At 41.4% G+C, this 27802-nt stretch overlaps 1 protein-coding gene across 1 annotated transcript in view; it reads right to left on the bottom strand.

The window, feature by feature from the left end:
• Positions 1-27802, bottom strand: part of LOC126298631 (xaa-Pro aminopeptidase 3-like) — a 183141-nt gene that overhangs the window by 31406 nt on the left and 123933 nt on the right. The window contains exon 4 of the mRNA XM_049990039.1: positions 5141-5444. Coding sequence (XP_049845996.1) covers positions 5141-5444 — 304 coding nt within the window. The remainder of the gene's footprint in view (positions 1-5140; positions 5445-27802) is intronic.

Here is a 27802-nt window from a genome sequence, read left to right as displayed (position 1 = left end):
GAGAGGGAAAGACGAAAGGATGTGGGTTTTAAGGGCGAGGATAAGGAGTCATTCCAATCCCAGGAGCGGAAAGACATACCTTAGGGGGGGAAAGGGGGGGGGGGGGGGGGAGGACAGGTATACATTCGCGCGCAGCGCGCACACGCACACACACACACACACACACACACACACACACACACACACACACACACACACACATATCCATCCGCACATATACAGACACAAGCAGACATTTGTAAAGGCAAAGAGTTTGAGCAGAGATCTCAGTCGAGGCGGAAGTACAGAGGCAAAGATGTTGCTGAATGACAGGTGAGGTATGAGTGGCGGCAACTTGAAATTAGCAGAGGTTGAGACCTGGTGGGTAACGGGAAGAGAGGATATACTGAAGGGCAAGTACCCATCTACGGAGTTCTGATAAGTTGGAGTTAGTGGGAAGTATCAGCCAGATAACCCAGACGGTGTAACACTGTGCCAAGATGTGCTGGCTGCACACCAAGGCATGTTTAGCCACAGGGTGATCCTCATTACCAACAAACACTGTCTGCCTGTGTCCATTCATGTGAATGGACAGTTTGTTGCTGGTCATTCCCACATAGAAAGCTTCACAGTGTAGGCAGGTCAGTTGGTAAATCACGTGAGTGCTTTCACACATGGCTCTGCCTTTGATGGTGTACACCTTCCGTGTTACAGGACTGGTGTAGGTGGTGGTGGGAGGGTGCATGGGACAAGTTTTACACCAGGGGCGGTTACAAGGGTAGGAGCCAGAGGGTAGGGAAGGTGGTTTGGGGATTTCATAGGGATGAACCAAGAGGTTGCGAAGGTTAGGTGGACGGCGGAAAGACACTCTTGGTGGGGTGGGGAGGATTTCATGAAGGATGGATCAAATTTCAGGGCAGGATTTGAGGAAGTCGTATCCCTGCTGGAGAGTCACATTCACAGTCTGATCCAGTCCCGGAAAGTATCCTGTCACAAGTGGGGCACTTTTGAGGTTCTTCTGTGGGAGGTTCTGGGTTTGAGGAAGTGGGTCTGGTTATTTGCTTCTGTACCAGGTTGGGAGGGCAGGTGCGGAATGCGAAAGCTGGTTTCAGGTTGTTGGTGTAATGGTTCAGGGATTCCGGACTGGAGCAGATTCATTTGCCACGAAGACCTAGGCTGTAGGGAAGGGACCGTTTGATATGGAATGGGTGGCAGCTGTCATAATGGAGGTACTGTTGCTTGTTGGTGGGTTTGATGTGGACGGATGTGTGAAGCTGGCCATTGGACAGCTGGAGGTCAACGTCAAGGAAAGTGGCATGGGATTTGGAGTAGGACCAAGTGAATCTGATGGAACCAAAGGAGTTGAGGTTGAAGAGGAAATTCTGGAGTTGTTCTTCACTGTGAGTCCAGATCATGAAGATGTCATCAATAAATCTGTACCAAACTTTGGGTTGGCAGGCCCAGGTCACCAAGAAGGCTTCCTCTAAGCGACCCATAAATAGGTTGGCGTACGAGGGAGCCATCCTGGTACCCACGGCTGTTCCCTTTAATTGCTGGTATGTCTGGCCTTCGAAAGTGAAGAAGTTGTGAGTCAGGATGAAGCTGGCTAAGGTAATGAGGAAAGAGCTTTTAGGTATGGTGGCAGGTGATCAGTGTGAAAGGTAGTGCCCCATCGCAGCGAGGCCCTGGACATGCGGAATATGTGTGTATAAGGCAGTGGCATCAATGGTTACATGGATGGTTTCCGGGGGTAACAGATTGGGTAACGATTCCAGGCGTTTGAGAAAGTGGTTGGTATCTTTGATGAAGGATGGGAGACTGCATGTAATGGGTTGAAGGTGTTGATCTACGTAGGCAGAGATACGTTCTGTGGGGACTTGGTAACCAGCTACAATGGGGCGGGCACTATGATTGGGTTTGTGAATTTTAGGAAGTAGGTAGAAGGTAGGCGTGCGGGGTGTCGGTGGGATCAGGAGGTTGATGCAGTCAGGTGAAAGGTTTTGTAGGGGGCCTAAGGCTCTGAGGATTCCTTGAAGCTCTGCCTGGGCAGCAGGAATGGGATTACCTTGGCAAACTTTGTATGTGGTGTTGTCTGAAAGCTGACGCAGACCCTCAGCCACATACTCCCCGACGCATAGCCTGGGCTTCAGCAGTGGTGATGTTGGGAGTAGGATTAAGGTTTTGCAAGAAGGATTGAGAGCAACGCTGGAAGTGAGAAATTCCTGGAAGGTTTGGAGAGGGTGATTTTGAGGAAGAGGAGGTGGGTCCATCTTTGACGGAGGACGGAACTGTTCCAGACAGGGTTCAATTTGGATAGTGTCTTGGGGAGTTGGATCATTAGGAGTAGGATCAGGATTATTTTTCTTCGTAGCAAAGTGACATTTCCAGCAGAGAGTACGAGTGTAGGACAGTAAATCTTTGACGAGGGCTGTTTGGTTGAATCTGGGAGTAGGGCTGAAGGTGAGGCCTTTGGATAGGACAGAGGTTTCGGATTGGGAGAGAGGTTTGGAGAAAAGGTTAACTACTGAATTAGGGTGTCGTGGCTCCAGATTGTGTTGGTTGGGGGAAGTGGAGCTGGAAGTGGGAGATTGAGTAGATAGGAGAGACTGGGTCTGTGTGCAATGAGAGGAGGTTGAGGTTTGAGGGAAAGATTGTGGAGGGTGAGTGAGTTGCCTTTCCGGAGGTGGGAAACCAGGAGATTGGATAGTTTTTTTCAGGTGGAGGGTGTCATGCTGTTCTAATTTGCAGTGTGTGAAAGCACCATGTGAAAGCACTGTGTGAAAGCACCCACATGATTTACCAGATGACCTGCCTACACTGTGAAGCTTTCTATGTGGGAATGACCAGCAACAAACTGACCATTCACATGAATGGACACAGGCAGACAGTGTTTGTTGGTAATGAGGATCACCCTGTGGGTAAACATGCCTTGGTGCGCGGCCAGCACATCTTGGCACAGTGTTACACCGTCCGGGTTATATGGATACTTCCCAATAACACCAACCTATCAGAACTCCGGAGATGGGAACTTGCCCTTCAGTATATCCTCTCTTCCCATTACCCACCAGGCCTCAACCTCCACTAATTTCAAGTTGCCACCGCTCATACCTCACCTGTCATTCAACAACATCTTTGCCTCTGTACTTCCGCCTCGACTGATATCTCTGTCCAAACACTTTGCCTTTACAAATGTCTGCTTGTATATTTGTGTGTGTGTGTGTGTGTGTGTGTGTGTGTGTGTGTGTGTGTGTGTGTGTGTGTGTGTGTGTGTGTGTGGGCGCGCGCGAGCGCGAGTGTTACCTGTCCTTTTTTTCCCCCTAAGGTACGTCTTTCCGCTCCCGGGATTGGAATGACTCCTTACTCTCTCCCTTAAAACCCACATCCTTTCGTCTTTCCCTCTCCTACCCTCTTTCCTGAGGAAGCAACCGTTGGTTGTGAAAGGTTGAATTTTGAGTGTATGTTTGTGTGTCTATCGACCTGCCAGCACTTCTGTTTGGTAAGTCACATCATCTTTGTTTTGAGATATATTTTTCCCACATGGAATGTTTCCCATGGAAAAAAATTGTAACGCCAAAAAATAATTAATGTATAGTAATGAAATTTTGGAAATATATTTGTATAGGTAACATGTGTAAGTGATTAACATTGCAAGATCACTGGTCAATAAAAGTGTTAGATAAGCCAGTGGAAATGTGAAATGTTGATACATTATTAACAACCAGAATGTGAAATGCAAGCATGCAAATGTGCATGTACTGTGTTGTACATGAGCCAAAAGGCAGTTTGTGGGATAGAGTTCCACGTCTGCTGCACTTGGTAGGTCAATACAGGGACGGTTAATGCCGGTCGTGGATAACACTGGAGTTGTCGACTGGTGAAGTCCCAAATGCACTTGATTAGAGGCAGATCTGGTTGTTAAGTTCCATAGTGCTCAGAGCCATTTGAGCAGATCTGGTAATTGAGCATGCATGCAACATATTGACACTCTGTAGAACATGTTGGGTTACAACAGCAATATCTGGGTGAGCATTATCATGCTAGAAAACACCTCCTGGAATGCTGTTCAGGAATGGGAGCATAACAGGTTGAACCACCAGATTGATGCACAAATTTGCTGTCAAGGTGCACGGGGTAACCAAGAGAGTGCTTCTGCTGTCATACGAAATCACACCCCAGACCATAACTCCAGGTGTAGGTACAGTGTGTCACACACATAACAAGTTTGTTGCAGGCCCTCAACTGGAAACCTCCTACCCAACACACGGCAATCACTGGCACCACATGGCCATCAGTGACACTGAAGCAAAACCACATTTCATCGGAAAACACAACAGACCTCCAATCTGCTCTCCAATAAGCTCTTTCTTGGCACCATTGAAGTCACAGATGGTGGGGGGTTTGGGGTCAGTGGATTTCACACTACAGGGTGTCTTACTTGGAACTGTCCTGGAAGTAACCTATATGTAAGAGTTCATTGTGTCACTGTGATGCCAACTGCTGCTCAAATTGCTGGTGCAGGTGTAGTATGATGCACCATAGCCATACACTAAACACAATGGTCTTCTCTCTAGGTAGGGCCAAGTGGCTCTCTGGAGTCCAGTCTTTTTGCAACCATACAATCTTGTAACTGCCATTACCAGCAACCATGTACAGTGGCTACACTCCTGCCAAGTCCTTCAGCAATATCACAGAAGGAACATCCAGTTTCTCATAGACCTATTACATGACTTCATTCAGTAAGGTGATGGCATCTTTATCACTTTACAGGCATTCTTGACTAACATCAATCAACTCAACATGTCCAGTCTCAAAGGTAACTAATGCTCACGATCAATAGAGTGTGTACTTAAAGCAAACCGCATTTGCATACTTGTAGTGGAGCTACTAGCATCACTCTTATGTGAATGGTGTGAAATTTGAATAGACATCATGTTTCAGGTGTAGACGATGCTTTATGTCACACAACTCCTTCTTGGTGTTGCAAATTTTTCAGACAAAATATAAATAACATAGCAGCTCAGCCTAGAATTACAGTCCACTGCGCAAATGTCACTCAGTTTATTGGGTCCTTATCAGGCTGGGATGGCAATTCTGTATATGTAAGCTTTATTGTTAGGGAACTTGTGTACATATATATATATATATATATATAAATTTGTACCTGCATCCATCAGTACCATGTCTCCATCTCTCAAAACCTGGTCATTGTTAATGTAATGAATAATATTGGCACGATCCCCACCAGCTACTACTGGGGGATAAGCAAGTTGCTGTGCCCCATGCAATCGACACTCAAAATCAACATGAGCTTGCAATTCATGTTCTGTTGTGCAATTCTTTGTGATGGACATCGTTGTTGCAATTGCTTTGGATGCTATTTCACATGAAGTCTTCATCAAATTTATTTCTGCATCAGATTTGTAAAGACGCAGGCGGTGAATGAAAGGTCTTGGTGATGACCAGGTCTACAAGAGAGAAAAAAAAAATTATGTTTTGGCTATATAAAACAGTTCAAACACATTCAGAGTGAGTTTTATTACAACACACAAATTATATATTGAATAAAAGCATCCACACAAATTCATCCAGAGCCTTGTCCCCTATCAAAATATTTAATTTCAAACTTTCTTGCATTACATTAGATGACACTGATATACAGGGTGATAAAAAATAATCCGAAAAGCTTCGACAGATGATCCAGAGCAGACTGTGCTGAGAAATAAATGTTAAGAAAAAATGCAATATGTTGCACCATTTCCAAGTTAATTAGCACTGAAATTGGGTAATCTGGCCATGGCATGCACAAATTCAAGTGGCTGCCAGAGACAGTGTCAGAAAACATGGTATTCTTCGATTGGTTTCCTAGACTCTGAACAAGACAGCAATGCAAATTTGGAGATGAGATGGTAGTAAGAATTAAACCCGAGCCAAAGGCTCTCATCTATTCTATAAGAACAACTGACACTAATTGTATCTGGCGGGCTACTTGAATCTGCACATGAGGTGGCCAGAGTGGCTAACTTCAATGCTAATTAACATGGAAATGGCACAAAGTATCAATTTCTTTTCTTAACAATTCTTTTTCAGCCAACCTATCCTTAACACGCTTTTCAGACTGTTTCTGACCACCTTGTGTAATATCACAAAGAAAAGTTTCACACATTACTAAGAGGGAGAGGGAGGGGGGGGGGGGGGGGAGGAGAGAGAGAGAGAGAGAGAGAGAGAGAGAGAGAGAGAGAGAGAGAGAGAGAGTTGACAGTTCCATTTGGCACTAACAAATTATGTGCCCAGCGGGCGGCGGGGGGGGGGGGGGGGGGGGGGGGGGTTAGCACACTGGTGAGATGATAGTTTTATACAATGATCAAGTGCAAGGCTAGATGATCAATAAAATAAAACAAAAAACAATAATAACTGAAAGTGTTATTACATGAACACATCTATACAGCATTTTTCAAAAGCACAATAACTAATTATACCAGTTATAAAATTTACACATACAGCTTTGTGACTTACTAATTACATCGCCAACTACAGCACATTAGTTACTTTTTGAGATCTTTCTATTGATACAAATACTAAATAAAAACCCATCCCAACAGGCCAAAGAAAGCCCAACGGTACCAACAAATGGCTAGGTCATTCTCAACCAATAGGTGTCACTGAATGTGGACATGGAGGGGTTAAAGGTCAGCATACCACTCTTCCAGCCACTGCCAGTTGTCAGTTTTCTATACTGTAACACTACTTGTCAATCAAGTAGCTCCTCAACTGGCCTCACAGGGGCTGATTGCAACACGCTTGTCAACAGCATTCGGCAGACCTGGACAGTCACTCATCCCAGTGCTAGCCAAGCCCACCAGTGCTTATCTTTGGTCATCTGACAGGAACCAGTGTTACAAGTGTGGCAATGTCATTGGCGATACAGATAACCCTGGTCACAGTGGGGCAATGTTAATCAAAAAGTTAACTTCATTAAACATTAATCTGTTACTAAACAAGTTAACGTTGTTAAATGTCAGGGCATCACTTTACAGTAGATTTATTACACGTTAAAGTTAATCATTTATCATTAATTTAAAAACAGTAAACTATATGTTGTGGGAGTAGTGAAATGAGCAAATGAATCAAATCCATTACTGTTGATTAAATAAGGAATTTTTGAAGTTCAAGGATAAATAAAAAACACTTTAATCATTTAGTTTTGTAATTATTTAGGATCAATATTAAATCACGAGAGAATCAAAAAAATGGTGTCTGCCAAATTTTCTCCTTGAAACTGAACTTTTGCTGCAGTTTTAAATCTTTATCAGCTTGTCAAATGACTTTGATTTGATATGTAACAACAAAGTTTACTATGCGCTGGTCCACACTAACTTGAAACACACTACTGCTAATTGCTTCAGTGCTAAAAGACTCTCCAATGCTTCTCTGTCATACTCTTTTAACCGGGTTACTGCTATTAGCTTTGTTGTCAATATCTGAATGCCCAGGACTGATGTTTGTTTTCGAGTTTCTTCGGCCAGACCCTTTCTTCAACTATTTCTTCAAACTGTACATACCACAATTCATGTGCTCTGCTTATGTGTTCTTTCAAATTGTTAAGGATTGAAGTGTGAGCCATAATTGTTGATTTTTTGAGGCAAGCACAGTGTACAATCAATAAGTATTTGTTCTCCCAATCTGGCTGCAAAATTAGCCCGGGATACTGCCCACATTGAGGCTGATCCCTCACCTGTGATAGAGTGGGACGTCGTCTCGAGGTGTGGCAGGGGGCGAAAGACATTCCAGAGGGCTGAACGGAAGGCCTCTCCAGTTTGTCTGACAAACCGGTTTCAGGCTGTCTCAGGCTGATACTGATCTTCGGCCAGACATGGCTGCTTGTCCTGTTCCAGAGGTTGCCCCTCAGTCTGCAAGATCCGGGCGGTCACAGAGGGTGGGCTTACTGGTAGTTGGGAGCTCCAACGTCAGGCGTGTAATGGGGACCCTTAGGGATATGGCACCAAGAGAGGGGAGACATCCAATGTGCACTCCGTAAGCATACCGGGGGGAGTCATTCCAGATGTGGAAAGGGTTCTTCCGGATGCCATGAAGGATACAGGGAGCAGCCATCTGCAGGTGGTCGCTCATGTCGGCACCAATGATGTGTGTCACTATGGATCGGAGGAAATCCTCTCTGGCTTCCGGCGGCTACCTGATTTGGTGAAGACTGCCAGTCTCACTACTGGGATGAAAGAAGAGCTCACCATCTGCAGCATCGTTGACAGGACTGACTACGGACCTTTGGAACAGAGCCGAGTGGAGGGTCTGAATCAGAGGCTGAGACGGTTCTGTGACCATGTGGGCTGTAGATTCCTCGACTTGCACCATAGGGTGGTGGGGTTTCGGATTCCGCTGGATAGGTCAGGAGTCCACTACACGCAGCAAGTGGCTACATGGGTAGCAGGGGTTGTGTGGCGTGGACTGGGCGGTTTTTTAGGTTAGATGGCCTCAGGCAAGTACAGAAAGGGCAAAGCCTCAAAGGGTGCGGGGCAAAGTCAGGACATGTGAGGACCAAGCAGTAATCGGTATTGTAATTGTAAACTGTCGATGCTGCATTGGTAAAGTACCGGAACTTCAAGCGCTGATAGAAAGCACCGAAGCTGAAATCGTTATAGGCACAGAGAGCTGGCTGAAGCCAGAGATAAATTCTGCCGAAATTTTTACAAAGGCACAGACGGTGTTCAGAAAGGATAGATTGCATGCAACCAGTGGTGGCGTGTTTGTCGCTGTTAGTAGTAGTTTATCCTGTAGTGAAGTAGAAGTGGATAGTTCCTGTGAATTATTATGGGTGGAGGTTACACTCAACAACCGAGCTAGGTTAATAATTGGCTCCTTTTTTTCGACCTCCCGACTCTGCAGCATTAGTGGCAGAACAACTGCGAGAAAATTTGGAATACATTTCACATAAATTTTCTCAGCATGTTATAGTCATAGGTGGAGATTTCAATTTACCAGATATAGACTGGGACACTCAGATGTTTAGGACGGGTGGTAGGGACAGAGCATCGAGTGACACTATACTGAGTGCACTAGCCGAAAATTACCTCGAGCAATTAAACAGAGAACCAACTCTTCGAGATAACATCTTAGACCTACTGATAACAAACAGATCCGAACTTTCGACTCTGTAAGTGCAGAACATCCTGTAGTGAAGTAGAAGTGGATAGTTCCTGCGAATTATTATGGGTGGAGGTTACACTCAACAACCGAGCAAGGTTAATAATTGGCTCCTTTTTATCGACCTCCCGACTCAGCAGCATTAGTGGCAGAACAACTGCGAGAAAATTTGGAATACATTTCACATAAATTTTCTCAGCATGTTATAGTCATAGGTGGAGATTTCAATTTACCAGATATAGACTGGCACACTCAGATGTTTAGGACGGGTGGTAGGGACAGAGCATCGAGTGACATTATACTGAGTGCACTAGCCGAAAATTACCTCGAGCAATTAAACAGAGAACCGACTCTTGGAGATAACATCTTAGACCTACTGATAACAAACAGATCCGAACTTTCGACTCTGTAAGTGCAGAACAGGAAATCAGTGATCATAAGGCCATTGCAGCATCCCTGAATATGGAAGTTAATAGGAATATAAAAAAAGGGAGGAAGGTTTATCTGTTTAGCAAGAGTAATAGAAGGCAGATTTCAGACTACCTAACAGATCAAAACGAAAATTTCTGTTCCGACACTGACAATGTTGAGTGTTTATGGAAAAAGTTCAAGGCAATCGTAAAATGCGTTTTAGACAGGTACGTGCCGAGTAAAACTATGAGGGATGGGGAAAACCCACCGTGGTACAACAACAAAGTTAGGAAACTACTGCTAAAGCAAAGAGAGCTTCACTCTAAGATTAAACACAGCCAAAACCTCTCAGACAAACAGAAGCTGAATGATGTCAAAGTTAGCATAAGGAGGGCTATGCGTGAAGCATTCAGTGAATTTGAAAGTAAAATTCTATGTACCGACTTGACAGAAAATTCTAGGAAGTTCTGGTCTTACGTTAAATCAGTAAGTGGCTCGAAACAGCATATCCAGACACTCCGGGATGATGATGGCATTGAAACAGAGGATGACATGCGTAAAGCTGAAATACTAAACACCTTTTTCCAAAGCTGTTTCACAGAGGAAGACCGCACTGCAGTTCCTTCTCTAAATCCTCACACAAACAAAAAAATGGCTGACATCGAAATAAGTGTCCAAGGAATAGAAAAACAACTGCAATCACTCAACAGGAGGAGGTCCACTGGACCCAACGGGATACCAATTCAATTCTACACAGAGTACGCGAAAGAACTTGCCCCCCTTCTAACAGCCGTGTACCGCAAATCTCTAGAGGAACGGAAGGTTCCAAACGATTAGAAAAGAGCACAGGTAGTCCCAGTCTTCAAGAAGGGTCATCAAGCAGATACGCAAAACTATAGACCTATATCTCTGACATTGATCTGTTGTAGAATTTTAGAACATGTTTTCTGCTCGAGTATCATGTCGTTTTTGGAAACCCAGAATCTACTCTGTAGGAATCAACATGGATTCTGGAAACAGTGATCGTGTGAGACCCAAGTCGCTTTATTTGTTCATGAGACCCAGAATATATTAGTTACAGGCTCCCAGGGAGATGCTATTTTCCTTGACTTCCGGACGGCGTTCGATACAGTTTTCGCACTGTGGCCTGATAAACAAAGTAAGAGCCTACAGAATGTCAGACCAGCTGTGTGGCTGGATTGAAGAGTTTTTAGCAAACAGAACACAGCATGTTGTTATCAATGGAGAGACGTCTACAAACGTTAAAGTAATCTCCGGCGTGCCAGAGGGGAGTGTTATGGGACCATTGCTTTTCACAATATACATAAATGACCTAGTAGATAGTGTCGGAAATTTCATGCGGCTTTTCACGGATGATGCTGTAGTATACAGAGAAGTTGCACATTAGAAAATTGTAGCGAAATGCAGGAAGATCTGCAGCGGATAGGGACTTGGTGCAGGGAGTGGCAACTGACCCTTAACATAGACAAATGTAATGTATTGTAAATACATAGAAAGAAGGATCCTTTATTGTATGATTATATGATAGCGGAACAAACACTGGTAGCAGTTACTTCTGTAAAATATCTGGGAGTATGCATGCGGAACGATTTGAAGTGGAATGATCATATAAAATTAATTGTTGGTAAAGTGGATACCAGGCTGAGATTCATTGGGAGAGTCCTTAGAAAATGTAGTCCATCAACAAAGGAGGTGGCTTACAAAACACTCGTTCAACCTATACTGGAGTATTGCTGTTCAGTGTGGGATCCGTACCAGATCGGGTTGACGGAGGAGATAGAGAAGATCCAAAGAAGAGCGGCGCGTTTCGTCACAGGGTTATTTGGTAAGCGTGATAGCGTTACGGAAATGTTTAGCAAACTCAAGTGGCAGACTCTGCAAGAGAGGCGCTCTGCATCACGGTGTAGCTTACTCGCCAGGTTTCGAGAGGGTGCGTTTCTGGATGAGGTATCGAATATATTGCTTCGCCCTACTTATACCTCCTGAGGAGATCACAAATGTAAAATTAGAGAGATTCAGACAGTCGTTCTTCCCGTGAACCATACGCGACTGGAACAGAAAATGGAGGTAATGACAGTGGCACGTAGAGTGCCCTCCGCCACACACCATTGGGTGGCTTGAGGAGTATAAATGTAGATGTAGATGTAGATTATTTAAATCCACCCACAGATTTTCATCAGTTGTAGAGCTAAAGTCCAATTCCATGATTTAGTTTCTACACACTATCTACTAACAAAACGTAGTACATGTGAACTTAGTAAACAAACAACAATAAACAGTCAACACCTGCAGTTTCTCTCACCCGCAATCGGCTGTTTACATCAGTTGCACGCACTCCAGCATGGCCACACAGGTATATGACCTGAACTTGTCAGAACATGATTTCCGCACATCGTGTGGTGTCATTTTTGTCATAAAGAGTGAGTGCCTAATAAATGATTAAAGGGTTCAAAGAAAATTAATGGAAGTTATAGAGGCTATTAATGATTTTTTCAAAATTAACTTAAAAGTTGGTGCATTACTCAAAAATAAACTTTGTCAATTAATGATTCATGGATTAACTGTCTTGTGCCCAGCAATGCTCCTTGCAAAATTTTGGATGTATTGAAATTTAACTCTAATTTTGTTTCCATGTTAAACTACAAGTCCATGATAATTGAGTATGTGAGTTGTTTACATGTCAGAGGATGGGAAAAGTGTATTACATTAAATTTTAGATTCCCATTAGTGAGCTGAATAAGCCACTTTACAAATCAGGAGAAAGACAAAGATATATCACCTCCAACAAAATCATGCTTCATGGAGTACTCATTTGTTCAACGGATACTTTGGGTTGATATCTGCTTTAATTACTTATCACACATCACTCTTTGTAATACCTACATCCAAAACATGTTTTTTGCAACAAGTATATGTTCTAGAAGACAACCTCTCTGCTTTCAGAAACAACAATATTTTTCATCTGGACTGTTACTAGATTTATTTACTTCACAGTTGTGATTTGAGCATTTCCGCCATTCTCAAGTGATAATGCACCATATCACTTGAGAATGGCACACATGTAAAACTCGTGACTGTTAAATAAATGAATTCAGTAACAGTCTAGACAGAACTCGTTTTCACATCTGAAATACTGTTGGGTTGTGTGTACACACACACACACACACACACACACACATACACACACACACACACACACACACACACACACACACACACACACACACACACAAAGAAAAAAATGAAAGCTCTCTGCTGATCATAAGATTAGCTAAGACAAGAAATTGTGAGAGACTAAATACTGAATAGCAATCAAGTCAGTGAGGACACAGGTAGTGAATAAGTATCTCTCTATTCAATAAACAGTTCTAAGAATGTTAAGAGAGTAGGGTGTACAAGGGTATGGGGAGTGAGAGGGAGAGAGAAAATCCAGGTGATGTAAGTGTGTAAGAAAAACTCATTAATGAATCATTTGGAAGACAAGCAAATTCTAATTTTGTAACAAGATGCTATGGTCATCCAAAAAGGACTACTTCATACTGAATTTATCTCATTTCTCTGGATTATTACTCGAAATGTGTGTACACCTCAGAGAAGAAACAGTCAGTTACTACACTTGACAGCCAAAACATCTTGTTTTTAATAACAGAATCATACATTTGAGAAGTCAAACAGATTGAACTTCTCCATGAATGGTGGGAACAAAGGCATTTTAAAATAAGAGAAATTCATTTCTGGATTCTGGAAAAATTAACAGCTGCTGGTGTCTAAAAACACCAGAACAGACACTATTCTACTTACGTATGTTTTATGTTCAATTATGCTGAATGATTTTCTATCAAAAAGATCTGCTTTTGACAAACATGTATCACATCTTAATCTCAAAAGACACGTTAAACAAAACAATGTTGAAAGCTTCATATGGATTTAAACACACTCACTGCCAAAACTCAACCACAATTCACTTCTACAGCAGAATAACGTTCTCCTGATCTGTCAGAGGTAAATCTATTAATGAGCACATACAACTACAAGGCTTCTCAATGAAAATAGGACCTTAATTGTGACAGTATTATGGGGAAAGATATGAAATAGTTTTGGCATGTTCTAGTTCATATTTCAGTAAACTTGCATCATGGTCAACACTTAAAAATAAGAAAGGAAAAAATGCACTAACTGTGGAAAATCAGAAAGTTGCAGTAAAATAGAAAAAGCATATTGTGTTCAGTCTCCTTTTAATGATGTCCACATGAGAAGTGAACAAAACTGCTAGTGTTATTAGTTATTTATTCAACTTATGATTGCTCAGAATATATTTGCACTTTATCATCTTACAGAGGTAAACTTTTTCTTAATTTGCACATATTCCTCATTTGCAGATTTAAGTTAATCAGCATTAGCAGCACTAATCATATATTAAAGCGGTCAGTGCTTTAATAGAAATGCCTTAAGATATCACAACACAAACTATCTATGCAAATGTCAGAACATCAATACTTCAGGGTACTTACATTAGTAAGAAATTTTGTGCATGTCTTTTACATTATAACTCTGAAGTAATTATTTTTAGGTACTGAATAAAATGTGTGATTGTGGAATATAGTAGATTGAGACAGTCTAGTATCACAAAACATACACAGACACCCTTTGCACTTAGTGAGGCTAATTGATGATACAAGAGTATTTTTTAAATATTTTGCAAGAGGCAGACTGAGATGAAATTTGTAAGCTACAAGTATCTATATCATTTCACACAGTTGACAACAGACTAGGCAAATATGGTGAAAGGATTTTTTGTGGCAAACTAATCGAAAAACTTTCTTTACCACAAGCACATCTGCAAACATGAGATTACAATCAAGGGGACCAAGGGAATCAAAGTAACATGTCTTCTGAAACTAATAAGTTAACTTAACTGTTAACTAAAAATTGAATAACAAGCTGAATAAAAGCAGTTTGTTTGAAAGTACACATTTGTAAAATCAAACTCTGCTGCTCAGTAACAATCAATACTTTATTACTCCACCCTTTTCGATTAGATTAGATATAGTTTTTGTTTCAATCGATCCATAGTGAGGAGATCCTCTAGGGTGTAGAAAATGTCAGGAAACAAGAATACACAACACATATTTACAAAGAAATATAAATATGTTAATGTACCATCCACAGATTCCAGTGAAATGGTCCTCATAGATGTGTAAAAAGTCCAAAAAATCAGGAACATATTTTCAAAGAAAGATAATAGCAAACTTGACGCAAAACATGTAAATGTTCAACACACTGAGGTTCACATGATAATTCTTAGGCTTTTGTAACCATGCATCATCAAACACAAAAATCATTTTATGGTACTTATTTACAGTTGATCACATTACTGCAGTGAATTTGTACAGAAGTCAGATTGTACATAATATCCACATTATTTAATATGTTTAGTAAGATACACACATCAGTTGATTCTATTGAGAAATTCATCTATGGAGTAGAAGGGGTTGGCCACCAATAAATCCTTTAGGGTCCTCTAAACTAAACTTAATTAGTAATTAACCTGTTCATGGCTGTTGACAAGTTCTTGAAAATGTGTGTTCCTGAATAATGGACACCCTTCTGGATTAAAGTACCTGACTTTAAATTTCTGTGAAGATTATTCTTATTTCTAGTATCAATTCATGAACTAAGCAGCAAGTTTGAAAAAGATATATACAGGGTACATAAAGTCCGGCAACACTTTCAGTTATTTCTTGCACAAGAACTAAACATTGTACAGATGTTATACATATTGCATTTTGAAGGGAAAACCCGATTTTTTTTTTTTTTTTTTTTTTTTTTTTTTTTTTTTTTTTTTTTTTCCCAAGCTTTCGATATGCGAACTATGAGTGACCCAGCAGATGTCAATATGGTAATCAAATTGTTGCCATACCCGTCATAACATGGCATCGTCGACTGTGGCAGTCACTTCCCATATTCTCTCCAAGAGCTCTGCTACATCACGTGGTAGAGGCGGTACATACACCAGATCTATAATGTGTCCCTAAAGAAAAAAGTCACACAGAGTGAGATCTGGTGATTGGGGAGGCCATTTCATGAAACAGCTGTCCCAACTGTAGCACGGCCGATCCATCAATGCAGCAGCTCTGTGTTCAGGTACCCACAAACTTCATGATGAAAATGGGGTGGAGCCCCATCCTGCTGAAAGACGAATGGAGAGTCCGATTGCATTTGAGGCATCAGCCATTGCTACAACATGTCCAAGTAGGAATATCGAATGACAGTGCTCTTGGCTAAGAAGAATGGCCAGTAGAGTTTTCGATGTGACAAGGCACGCATTTACCTTTGGGGAATCACACTCAAATTCAGTGATTTCGTGTGGATGCTTTGTACCCCAGATTCAACAATTATGCCCGTTCACTTTCCCATTAGTGTGGAAAGCGGCTTCGTTGCTACAAATTAAGTGATCAAAAATGCCATCCCTGTAATCATTCAATTCTTGCAACTGCGAACAAAACTCAAAATGCTTGTCTTTGTCGTCATCATTGAGCTTCTGCACTAGCTCCAATTTGAATGATTTCATAGGCAGCTTCTGTCACAGGACTTTGCACACTGTCATTGAAGCAATTTCAAGTTCACAGGATGCACGGCACACCAGTTTCTTTGGATTCCTAATCAAATGTCTTTCATACACACTCCACATTCACGTCTCTCACACTGGGATGTCTGCTGGGAAATTTGCTGGACACAAGCAACCCGCAACCCATCATAACAAATTTGTTGTGGCAGTGGTAAATGGCCTTCTGTTGATGGCTTCTTACTGTACTTGGTTCTAAACATCTGCTGAGCAGCTGTAGCACACTTGTTTTTGTCAAACTCCAACACACAGAAAGCTCGCTCCGCACCTGAACTCACCATGTTTGCGTCTAGTGTTGACTATTCAGGGTTTCTCTTCAAAATGACATGTACACCCTGAATTATTTATGACAAACTTCATAAAGAAAGAAATATTTTGGAAGCATTAGTTGATATCTCTAGTTCATTAACCTGCCTCTTCTTGAGTTCACACGACAAATATTTCTTATTGCACCTTTTTTATACTCAGAAAAATTTAGCTTGGCTTGATGTGTTACAACCAAAAATAATCTTGTATGACATTATGGAATGAAAGTAGCATAGTATGCTAGCTTTTTTATTTATGTATCACCTATGTATGACAACATTAGTGTTAGAAGTAGAGTTTTGTTTGGATGGTTGAGTAGTCATGTGGTATGCTCCTCCAAGTTGAATTTGTTATCAAGCTGTAATTCCAAGAATTTAACACTGTCTATTTCTTCTATCTGCCTGTCATTGTATTTTATGTACTGATGCGAAACTTCTTACAAGTTTTACACTGTGTAAGAGCATTTCTTTTTTTTTTTTTTTTTTTTTTTTTTTACAATGTTAATGATGAAGAATTAGCTAAGAACTATTTATTAATGTCCATGACAATTTCATTAACCAATGTTTTTAAGATTATACTTGTTTTGCTGTTTATTACAATGTTTGTATCATCTGCGAACAAAACAAACTTGTCATCTGGCAGTGTTACAGATGAAAGGTCGTTGACATAAACAAGAAAAAGTAAGGGCTCTAAGATGGAGCCTTGTGGGACACCACATGTATGTAATTAGTTCCCAGTTGGATGATATTTGATAGCTTAAGGCATATCTCTTTCCTACTGACACCCTTCATTTCCTGTCAGAGATATAGGATTTGAACCATTTTGCAGCATTTCCTGTTACACTGTAATATTCTGATTTACTTAAAAGGACATTGTGATTTACACAGTCAAATGCCTTTGACAGATCATAAAATATGCCAGTAGCCTAAAATTTATTGTCTAACACCGAGCGAGGTGGCGCAGTGGTTAGCACATTGGATTCGCATTCGGGAGGACGACGGTTCAATCCCGTCTCCAGCCATCCTGATTTAGGTTTTCCGTGATTTCCCTAAATCATTTCAGGCAAATGCCGAGATGGTTCCTTTAAAAGGGCACAGCCGATTTCCTTCCCCATCCTTCCCTAACCCGAGCTTGCGCTCCATCTCTAATGACCTTGTTGTTAACGGGACGTTAAACAACTAGGTTAACCTATTGTCTAACAAATTAAATACATTCTCGCTGTCCGTGCAGATAGCCTCCTCAGACTGTAAGACACTCAGACCCTCCTCAGTACGCCATCCAGAAGGTGCTTGAGATACTGCTCCTTGAGCTTGCCCAATTCTTTCATAGTGGCCCTCCCGAGGCCATTGAGTCCACGAAGTGGATTCGTGACATGATGCACTGGAAGTTTCAGTTGGACACTAGAACAGTCAATCCAATGTATATCTGCCTTCTGAAAGAGGATGCACAGGAGGTAAGTTATCATCTTGATGCTGTGAATACAAACAAAGAAAGATCCCTTATCATTTGGCTACAATATAGCAGGTCAGCAACTGGAAGCAGTTAATGCCATAAATTATCTGGGAGGACGCATTAGGAGTGAATTAAATGGAATGATCATATAAAGTTGATCGTCGGTAAAGCAGATGCCAGACTGAGATTCATTGGAAGAATCCTAAGGAAATGCAATCTGAAAACAAAAGAAGTAGGTTACAGTACGCTTGTTCGCCCGCTGCTTGAATACTGCTCAGCAGTGTGGGATCCATACCAGATAGGGTTGATATAAGAGAGAGAGAGAGAGAGAGAGAGAGAGAGAGAGAGAGAAGATCCAATGGAGAGCAGCCTGCTTCGTTACAGGGTCATTTAGTAATCACGAAAGCGTTACGGAGTTGATAGATAAACTCCAGTGGAAGACTCTGCAGGAGAGACGCTCAGTAGCTCGGTACGGGCTTTTGTTGAAGTTTCGAGAACATACCTTCACCGAAGAGTCAAGCAGTATATTGCTCCCTCCTGCGTATATCTCGCGAAGAGACCAAGAGGATAAAATCAGAGAGATTAGAGCCCACACAGAGGCATACCGACAATCCTTCTTTCCATGAACAATACAAGAATGGAATAGAACGGAGAACTGATAGAGGTACTCAAGGTACCCTCCACCACACACTGTCAGCTGGCTTGTGGAGTATGTAGATGTAGATGTAGAAAGATCAACTCATTGCCAAAATTTTGACTCTATGGTTGAACAACAGATTGAAGGATCCTGTCCCAATATTGCACACCACTCAAATTACCCTCAATAGCTCTAATAGGTTTCTCCTGACACCCGTAAGTGATGCTGGTCCAAAACACAACTGACCCTCTCCCTGCTTAACCTGAGAGACTACGCAAATGAAGCATGCACTGGCCACCCTGACAGTCTTCTATGACACTCGTCAAACATCAGACAAAACTTTCAACATTGTGCTGAAGGGAGGGGTTATATAACTGACACCTTGAGGTCATACTGATCATGTGGAGGTGATTTCATACCTTGTAAGTCGATGCAGGCCTCAGAGTTGCCTTCAGAAAGGTAGCATACAGTTCTGTTGCATTCTCCTCTAGGTACTTACAAGCCATAATTTGTAGGTAGCGATTATGATCTGGTGTTATCGATCATGCTTGAAAGGACACTGAAAGCCATGCTGACAAAAAAATGGTTCAAATGGCTCTCAGCACTATGGGACTCAACTGCTGTGGTCATCAGTCCCCTAGAACTTAGAACTACTTAAACCTAACTAACCTAAGGACATCACACACAGCCATGCCTGAGGCAGGATTCGAACCTGCGACCGTATCAGTCTCACGGTTCCGGACTGCACGCCTAGAACCGTGAGACCACCGCGGCCGGCGCCATGCTGACAGTCTGAACAGTATTTACAAGCCACAATGTCCTGTTCAGTCTAGGAAAGACAGTGCATTCTACTGAACAGCACTGAGAATACAGATTTACTTTTACTTCTGAGTCACAGGTGGCTATGTATAGTGATTTCCTGTAGTTGAGAGTACTGAGAAAAGGTTTCTGATTATTATTAAAAAAAACTTTTTTCAGATATTATTACAAAGCCATGTATAAAACCATAGTTCATTACAGCTACTTTATATCATGTGAATAGAAAAGTGTGCTTTATAAACTAATGTTCCTCAGTTGATGGGCATTTGCGATCCGAGAAACAACATGAGGGATGACAACAAGGCACATAGTCACGAATACATCGAGTAGCAATGTGGCCCTGCATAGTGAGGCTGCCGCTTCGTGGTTAATGTGGTTTTTTAACATGCTAGTTTTTCAACTGCTGAATTTGAACTGTGATGCCCTGCTTGTTGCAGGTAACAGCATATTATTTTGAGGAGATTGGGCACCCTCCTTCCCATATTATGAGCTTAATGTTTTGCTGACATATAAACACCTGAGGATGTGTTCTATATCATGAAATTGATCATGCTTCTGTAAATAAAGATTCATATATAGCTGGAAGCAATTTATTCATGAAATATGGATTACTTTAGTTGCAGCTGTCCACGACATAGAACTAATTTGCAGCGTATGTTGAGTGTCATTTACTGAATATGTCAACTGGTAAATGGCATGCATAGTGTTGCATATGGCTATGTCTGCTGATGATGGGGAGTGTGTGGCCAGTTGTAGATGGCTATATGATGTTAAGTTTTTGAGAAAGATTAGTTGCAGAGGTAGGAGCCTTGGGTCAGAAATGATAGTCTGGGAATGTCATAGGGCTTAATAAGAATGTTAGGAAGGTTAGGACCAATAAAATCAACTATAACTCACAAGGGGGGAGGGAGGTATTATGAAGAGATAATCTGATTTCAGGGCTCGCTTTACGGAATTTATAGCCCTGAGTCTAATCCCAAAGAAAGCAGGTGTTGACAGGTGTGAAAATTACCGAACTATCAGTTTAATAAGTCACAGCTGCAAAATACTAATGAGAATTCTTTACAGACAGATGGAAAAACTGGTAGAAGCCGGCCTCAGGGAAGATCAGTTTGGATTTCGTATAAATGTTGCAACATGCGAGGCAATACTGACCCTACGACTTTTCTTAGAAGATAGATTAAGGAAAGGCAAACCTACGTTTCTAGCATTTGTAGACTTAGAGAAAGCTTTTGACAATGTTGACTGGAATACTCTCTTTCAAATTCTGAAGGTGGCAGGGGTAAAATACAGGGAGCGAAAGGCTATTTACAATTTATACAGAAACCAGATGGCAGCTATAAGAGTCGAGGGGCATGAAAGGGAAGTAATGGTTAGGAAGGGAGTGAGGCAGGGTTGTAGCCTATGCCTGATGTTATTCAATCTGTATATTGAGCAAGCAGTAAAGGAAACAAAAGAGAACTTTGGAGTAGGTATTAAAAACCATGGAAAAGAAATAAAAACTTTGAGATTTGCCAATGACATTGTAATTCTGTCAGAGACAGCAAAGGACTTTGAAGAGCAGCTGAATGGGATGGATAGTGTCTTGAAAGGAGGATATAAGATGAATGTTAACGAAAGCAAAATGAGGATAATAATTAATTCAAATGATGCTGAGGGAATTAGATTAGAAAATTCGACACTTGAAGTGGTAAAGGAGTTTTGCTATTTGGGGAGCAAAATAACTGATGACAGCCGAAGTAAAGAGGATATAAAATGTAGACTGGTAATGGCAAGAAAAGCGTTTCTGAAGAAGAGAAATTTGTTAGCATTGAGTACAGATTTAAGTGTCAGGAAGCTGTTTCTGAAAGTATTTGTATGGAGCGCAGCCATGTATGGAAGTGAAACATGGACGATAAATAGTTTGGACAAGAAGAGAATAGAAGCTTTCAAAATGTGGTGCTACAGAAGAATGCTGAAGATTAGATAGGTAGATCACGTAACTAATGAGGAAGTATTGAATAGGATTGGGGAGAAGAGACGTTTGTGGCACAACTTGACCAGAAGAAGGGATCGCTTGGTAGGACATGTTCTGAGGCATCAAGGGATCACCAATGTAGTAGTGGAGGGTAGCGTGGAGGGTAAAAATCGTAGAGGGAGACCAAGAGATGAATACACTAAGCAAATTCAGAAGGATGTTGGTTGCAGTAGGTGCTGGGAGATGAAGAAGCTTGCACAGGATACGAGTAACATGGAGAGCTGCATCAAACCAGTCTCTGGACTGAAAACCACAACAGCAACAAAAACAACATAACCCTGATGGAAAATTGTATTAAGGTATTTAAGAACTTTGTGGTAATAGATAATAAGGAAACAGAGGGAGGACTACTCAGTGATTTTGAAGCAGGAACTTGTGCTGCTGGAAGTAAGGAAGGAAGTGACAGATCAGTAGAGTTGTTTTTGGAGAAGATAATGGGAAAGTGGAATAAATGGGTAGCTTGATTGGAAGCCAGTTGGTATACGTGTTGAGGAATTTTGTGTTGTATAAGATATGTTTACCTCAGATGAGATGGTAGCTACTAAAACTGAGATATTGTTGTTTACTTGTTGGTTTCATGTGGACAGGAGTTACAATGTGCATATCAGCAAGACAGCAGTCCAACTTCAGGGAGCAGCTTGAGGAAAGGTGTTTGCCTATGGATGGAAGTAGAGGAGCTACACTTCATTACCAGTTCAGACTCCAAAAATGATACAAGTGAGCCTGTGCGAAGCAAAAGTGTGCAGCCTCTGGCACTTAATGCATGTCATCCCACTGAATTATTTACAGGTATGTTCCTCAAATATGAAGACATTAAATGCAAGTATGATGCTGATTAGTGTTCACATTTGAAGGAGAATCCTACCAACATACCATGGGAATGGCTATGAGGAACATAATGTTCCTATTCTATGCCAGCCTTTGCATGAGATGTAGTCAAGAGAGTACATTAACTCCAAGAATCTGTACCCATTTGCTTAGTACAGGTTCATTGGTGATATCTTTTTAGTCTGTAATTCTGCTAAACAAGAACTCCTCCACTTCTTCTAGTGGTGTATCTCCGTTTTGTAAATGAAAACACACACACACACACACACACACACACACACACACACACACACACACACACACACCATTAACTGCTGTGACAGATACGCTGGAGAAAGGGAAATGGTGCACAGTACACTTTCTAAATTACAAAGTATTATTCTCCAAGTGATCTTTCATTCATATCATCATAATAATTATAATGATAACAAAAATACACCACAATAATTGTCATAGATGGTAAAGAGGTGGCAAGAAGGACACTATAATTTCATGAGGACTATATTTCTGACAGAGACTTACCGCTGCACAAAATTGTGTATTGAGAATAATATACAGAGCTGTTCCACAATCAACTTGTAGACAAATCTTTGTAGTGAAGTGCTGACACATAGCCCACTCCTCTTGAAAGGAACATCCCAGGACTTCCAAGCTTAACAACTTCATCTGATGGATTACCATCAACAGTGTCATCACCACAATAATAGAGATGTATGAAATTTAACCCAGAAAACTGGCACACAGTCTCATGACTATGCACTTTTCACCACTGTCTCTCTTTCCCTTTTGGTCAAATACTGTTGACAAAAATTTCTTCCATCATCAGGATTTCACTGATTATCTCCAAGTGCAACAGCACAATCATGGAATAGTGACTTCAGTTGGTTAATGTACAAGTAAATCTTGTTAGACTGTACACTAACTTTCACATAATTATATGTTGGCCAAATGCTCTAACGAAAATCAAACTAATTATACAAATAAATGAATAAGTAGATAAATAAATGAAGTATCTAAACTGCTACTGAAATTTATGCACGCCCAGATTTTTTAACCTAAGTGTGTGTGTGTGTGTGTGTGTGTGTGTGTGTGTGTGTGTGTAGAAAGACAGAGAAGGGGGAAACCTGTGGGGAGAGAAAAGGAGGGCATAAAAAGGAGAGAAAGGTGCAGATGAAGAGAGAGTACGAAGGGGGAGGGCGGGAGTGAGGGAGGGAGGGAAGGAGAGAGGGTGGGGAGGGAGGGTGGGGGCGAGAGAGAGACAGAGGTGGGGGGGGGGGGGGAGAGAGAGAGAGAGAGAGAGAGAGAGAGAGAGAGAGAGAGAGAGAGAGAGAGAGAATGCCCACATGGGTGTGGGGGGTAGGAAGAGTGGTGGGAGAAGGCAGTGCTTGATCTGGGCAGAGGAGGAGGAGTGGTGTGGACAGAAGAGAGAAGGGAGAAAGGCAAGATGAGACAACAGGAACAGGTGAGCACAGGTTTCGGACAGGGGGATTGCAAGAATGCAGGATGTGTTGGAGAGACAGTTCCTGTCTGTGTAGTTCAGACAAACTTGTGCTGGAAGGTAGTAACCAACATATGGCCTGAGTAGTGAAGCAGCTGTTGCCCCCCCCCCCCCCCCCCTCTGCACTCTTTCCATTTCATTGTACAACTATGAGGTCATCCATCCAAAAACCTGCTACCCCTCCTTGCATTCATCCCTAATTCAACTCCCATCACCACTATCACCTCCATCAGCTCAGGCAGTTACTTTCAATAAGCAATTATCAATTATTGGTTTTGCCATGGTCATGGGGGTGTGTGTTCAGGCATCTATGTAGTTGTATGTGTGAATGTGTGTATTATTGCCAGAGAAAAGAACTGGTACTCAAAAGTTAGTGTAAATGATGTTTTCCCTTGTGTGTTTCTAGCTCCAAACATCGATCCACTAAAGGTGAGTGGTTGTCTTTCCCCTATGTTATGTACGAGCCACTATAAAATCAATCTCAACTACTACCATACGGCTAGAGTGTTATCAAATGGAAAACACCTGACTATTAATCAGAGTCCATCACTGCCAGCTGCCCTTGTCCATATGAGTTCACAGTGGGATTGATTTCTAACCTCACTAAAAATCCTCCTGTTGCTTTTTGCTATAAACATTCCACATCATGACCTACCTGTATTCAACATGTTGCCAGAATTTCCTCTGCTTTCAAATATGGTTTTGAACAAACTATCAGTTCTTAGTATTATGTATGGTGACTGCTTACCTGGTTATAGTGAATTCTGAGACTTTTCTGTGATCAGTTTGGAAGTTAAAAAGTAGCATTTTAATATTTTCTCTCTCTCTCTCTCTCTCTCTCTCTCTCTCTCTCTCTGTCTGTCTGTCAATATACACTGCCTGACAAAACAAAGTGATGCACTCAGAAGGAAAGGAGGAAACAAAATGAATCTGCATGGGTTGAGAGCATATGTGAGTCATTCCAGTGATTACAAAACCAGGCTACATTTACAAATAACTTGGCAGGATGAGCTCACTTATCTGTATGATAACGCGCCCCCCTCTGACCTAATGTATGTCTGGCCTAATTCAGTTGGGAAGGGTGTCATAAGGCCATTGTATCCTCTCCTGAGGCAAGGTGGCCCACAACTGCTGTAACTGGTCCCAGATACTGGGACTGGGATGAAGTTGACATGAGCTGGTTCCACACATTTTACTGGAGTCAGATCTGGAGAGCTTGTGGGCCGCAGGAGTGCCTCAACATCACGCATCCAGTGCATAGCATACATGTTACGTGTACAGGAGCATTGTCCTGTCAATATATGGCGTCATGGTACTATCGTGAGAGGTAATACATGAGGATGTGAGCTGTCTGTAATGTACCATTGTACCATCAGAGTTCCTTCAACCACTACCACCCATGACCTGAAGTCACATCTAATGGTTCCCCACACCATAAGACCTGGAGTAACACTGCTGTGTCTTTCCAAAACAAAGGAAGAGAGAAACCTATCCCCAGGTCACCGCTACACTTTTATTTTATTTATTATTTTCATCTAATTCAGTGTCCTCCATCAGCAGTCCATGCTTAACAGTCAAGGCACTATATAGGAGGAGAATTCCCTAGTCTGGCTGCTGCTAGTTTCCAAAAAATGGTGCTGAGTGACACAGAATGCTGCAGCAAATCCATTACTCATTCTCAGATGACAGGCACTGATGCAAATAGGTTACAATGTGCTTGATATCCAATACAGTGATCATCCCTTGTTGTCAACCAGAAACTTGACAACTAGTATGCCTGCCCTCACATTCCTATGCATTTCAACATCAGCCCAGTGTCACATGCAAATGGCCCACAAATCTGGATATTGCACAATTCAACCAGCCAACCAAATGAAGACAACAATTATTCACCTTTCAAACTCTGTCAAGTGCTGATAATGCTGTATCACATGCGTACACAGCATCTTGTGTTCTTCACAATGATCACTCAGCACCCGATACTCACTCTGGTGGCCTTTCTACCTGTCAGAGAGAATTGTAACTCTAATCATTTACATACCCGCAAAGATGTGTACATGTACAAAGTTACATTGACATCGGACATCTTCTGGATGCTTCACTTTTATTTTGCAAATGGTGAATGTTGTCTGACTCGTTTTAATAAGTGGTTTGTGATAAGTTAGATTTGCATAAGGAAATCTCTGAGTTTTGTCTTTTTGAAAAAAAACTTCAAAGTACATGGCACATGTACTTTGCCACCCAGGCAGTCATTTCCAACAAATTGAGCACATCTGATTAATCAAGGGTGCCTCTACAAGTCTCCAGCCTTTAACACAGGTCAAGTAATCTACAGCTGTGGACATCTAAAAAAACTGATGATATATATAGTTTACAGACTTCACTAATCTCCAGATCAGATAACACAGCTCATCTGTAAAGGATTCTTCCTTAATGTAGATATTATTACTATAATAACAGGAATAAAAAAGCTACTGTGATTAAAACAATTATACAGTAAAATACATATGATAAAAAGGTAATGACATTTTTTCTCCATTCCAACAAATGTGGATTACTGATCAAATAGGTACGCAAAAAAAAGTAGTAGGGATGATGATGATGATAATAATAATAATAATAATAATAATAATAATAATAATAATAATGAAAGCATATATCCCTTTATTTTTCCTATACAATTACACAAACAAAACCAGCACCCCACCCCCCACCCCCCTCAATAATCCAAGTAATTCATTGTACAGCAAATTGCAGAGAACAGATGTAGACATATACAGAAAGGGCAGCAGTTACAATTGAAATATCTTAAGCAATATCACAGTACAAACTGTGGTGACAATAAAGAACTTTAGCAGACATAGAATGTGACCAGTAACTCTTGATAATGACAGGCAGTATGGCATGGAATAAAACAGCTTCATGGTGGACACAAAATGGTGCGGGCAATACTTACAATCATCATAAAGTGTAAAAGATAAACAAAAGCTCCCCATATTGAAAAAATAACACAGAAAGGGCAAAAATCATCAGGTGAGGTGCAATATAAACAGTGGTACAAGTACAGATAGCCACTCACTGTACAGAGGAATCACTGCTACACAAATATACAAGAAGTTTAACAGAAACTTTTGCACTTGAGCCATCTTCAAAGCATACACATGTGCAAGCCAAAGTTAAAAGTTGAGTTCAATATTTAATTTTTTGCTTATGTTGCTATTAGCTATTCTGGACTTCCTCTATAAGGTGAGTAGTTAATTTTACTCATGCCATTATACATTGAGGTGACAAAAGTCATGGCATAGCATATGGCAGTAGTCTCATATACACAATGTACGACAGGGCAGTGCATTGGTGGAACCACCATTTGTGTGCAAGTGATTCATGTGAAAAGGTTTTTGGCATGATTATGGCTACATCATGGAAATTAACAGACTATGAATGCAGAATCATAGTTGGAGCTAGAGGCACGGTCATCCCATTTCAGAAATCATTAGGAATTCAATATCCTGAACTCCAAAGTGTCAAGAGTGTGCCAAGATTACCAAATTTCAGGCATTCCCTCTCACCATGGACAACACAGTAGCTAATGACCTTCACTTAATGACCAAAATCAGCTGCGTTTGTGTAGGGTTGTCAGTGCTAACAGGCAAGCAACACTATGTGAAATGACCACATAAATCAATGTGGAACATATGACAGTTGTACCTGTTTGGACAGTGCAGTGAAATTTGGTGTTAATGGACTATGGTAGCAGACGACCAATGTGAGTGCCTTTGCTTACAGCGTGACATTGCCTGCAGCACCCCATCTGGGCTCATGACCATATCGGTTGGACCCTAGATAACTGGAAAATAGTAATCTGGTGAGATGAGTCCCAATTTCAGTTGGTAAGAGCTAATGGTAGGGTTCGAGTTCAGCGCAGACCGCACAAAGCCACAGACCCAAGCTGTCAACAAGGCACTTTGCAAACTGGTGGTGGCTTCTTAATGGTGTGGGCTGTGTTTACATTGAAGGGACTGGGTCCTATGGTCCAACTGAACTAATCATTGA

The sequence above is a fragment of the Schistocerca gregaria genome, chromosome X (genome assembly GCF_023897955.1).
Source record: "Schistocerca gregaria isolate iqSchGreg1 chromosome X, iqSchGreg1.2, whole genome shotgun sequence".
NCBI classification, from domain to species: domain Eukaryota; kingdom Metazoa; phylum Arthropoda; class Insecta; order Orthoptera; family Acrididae; genus Schistocerca; species Schistocerca gregaria.
The sequence above is the reverse complement of the archived record's forward strand: the minus strand, read 5'-3'. Positions and strand labels throughout refer to the sequence as shown.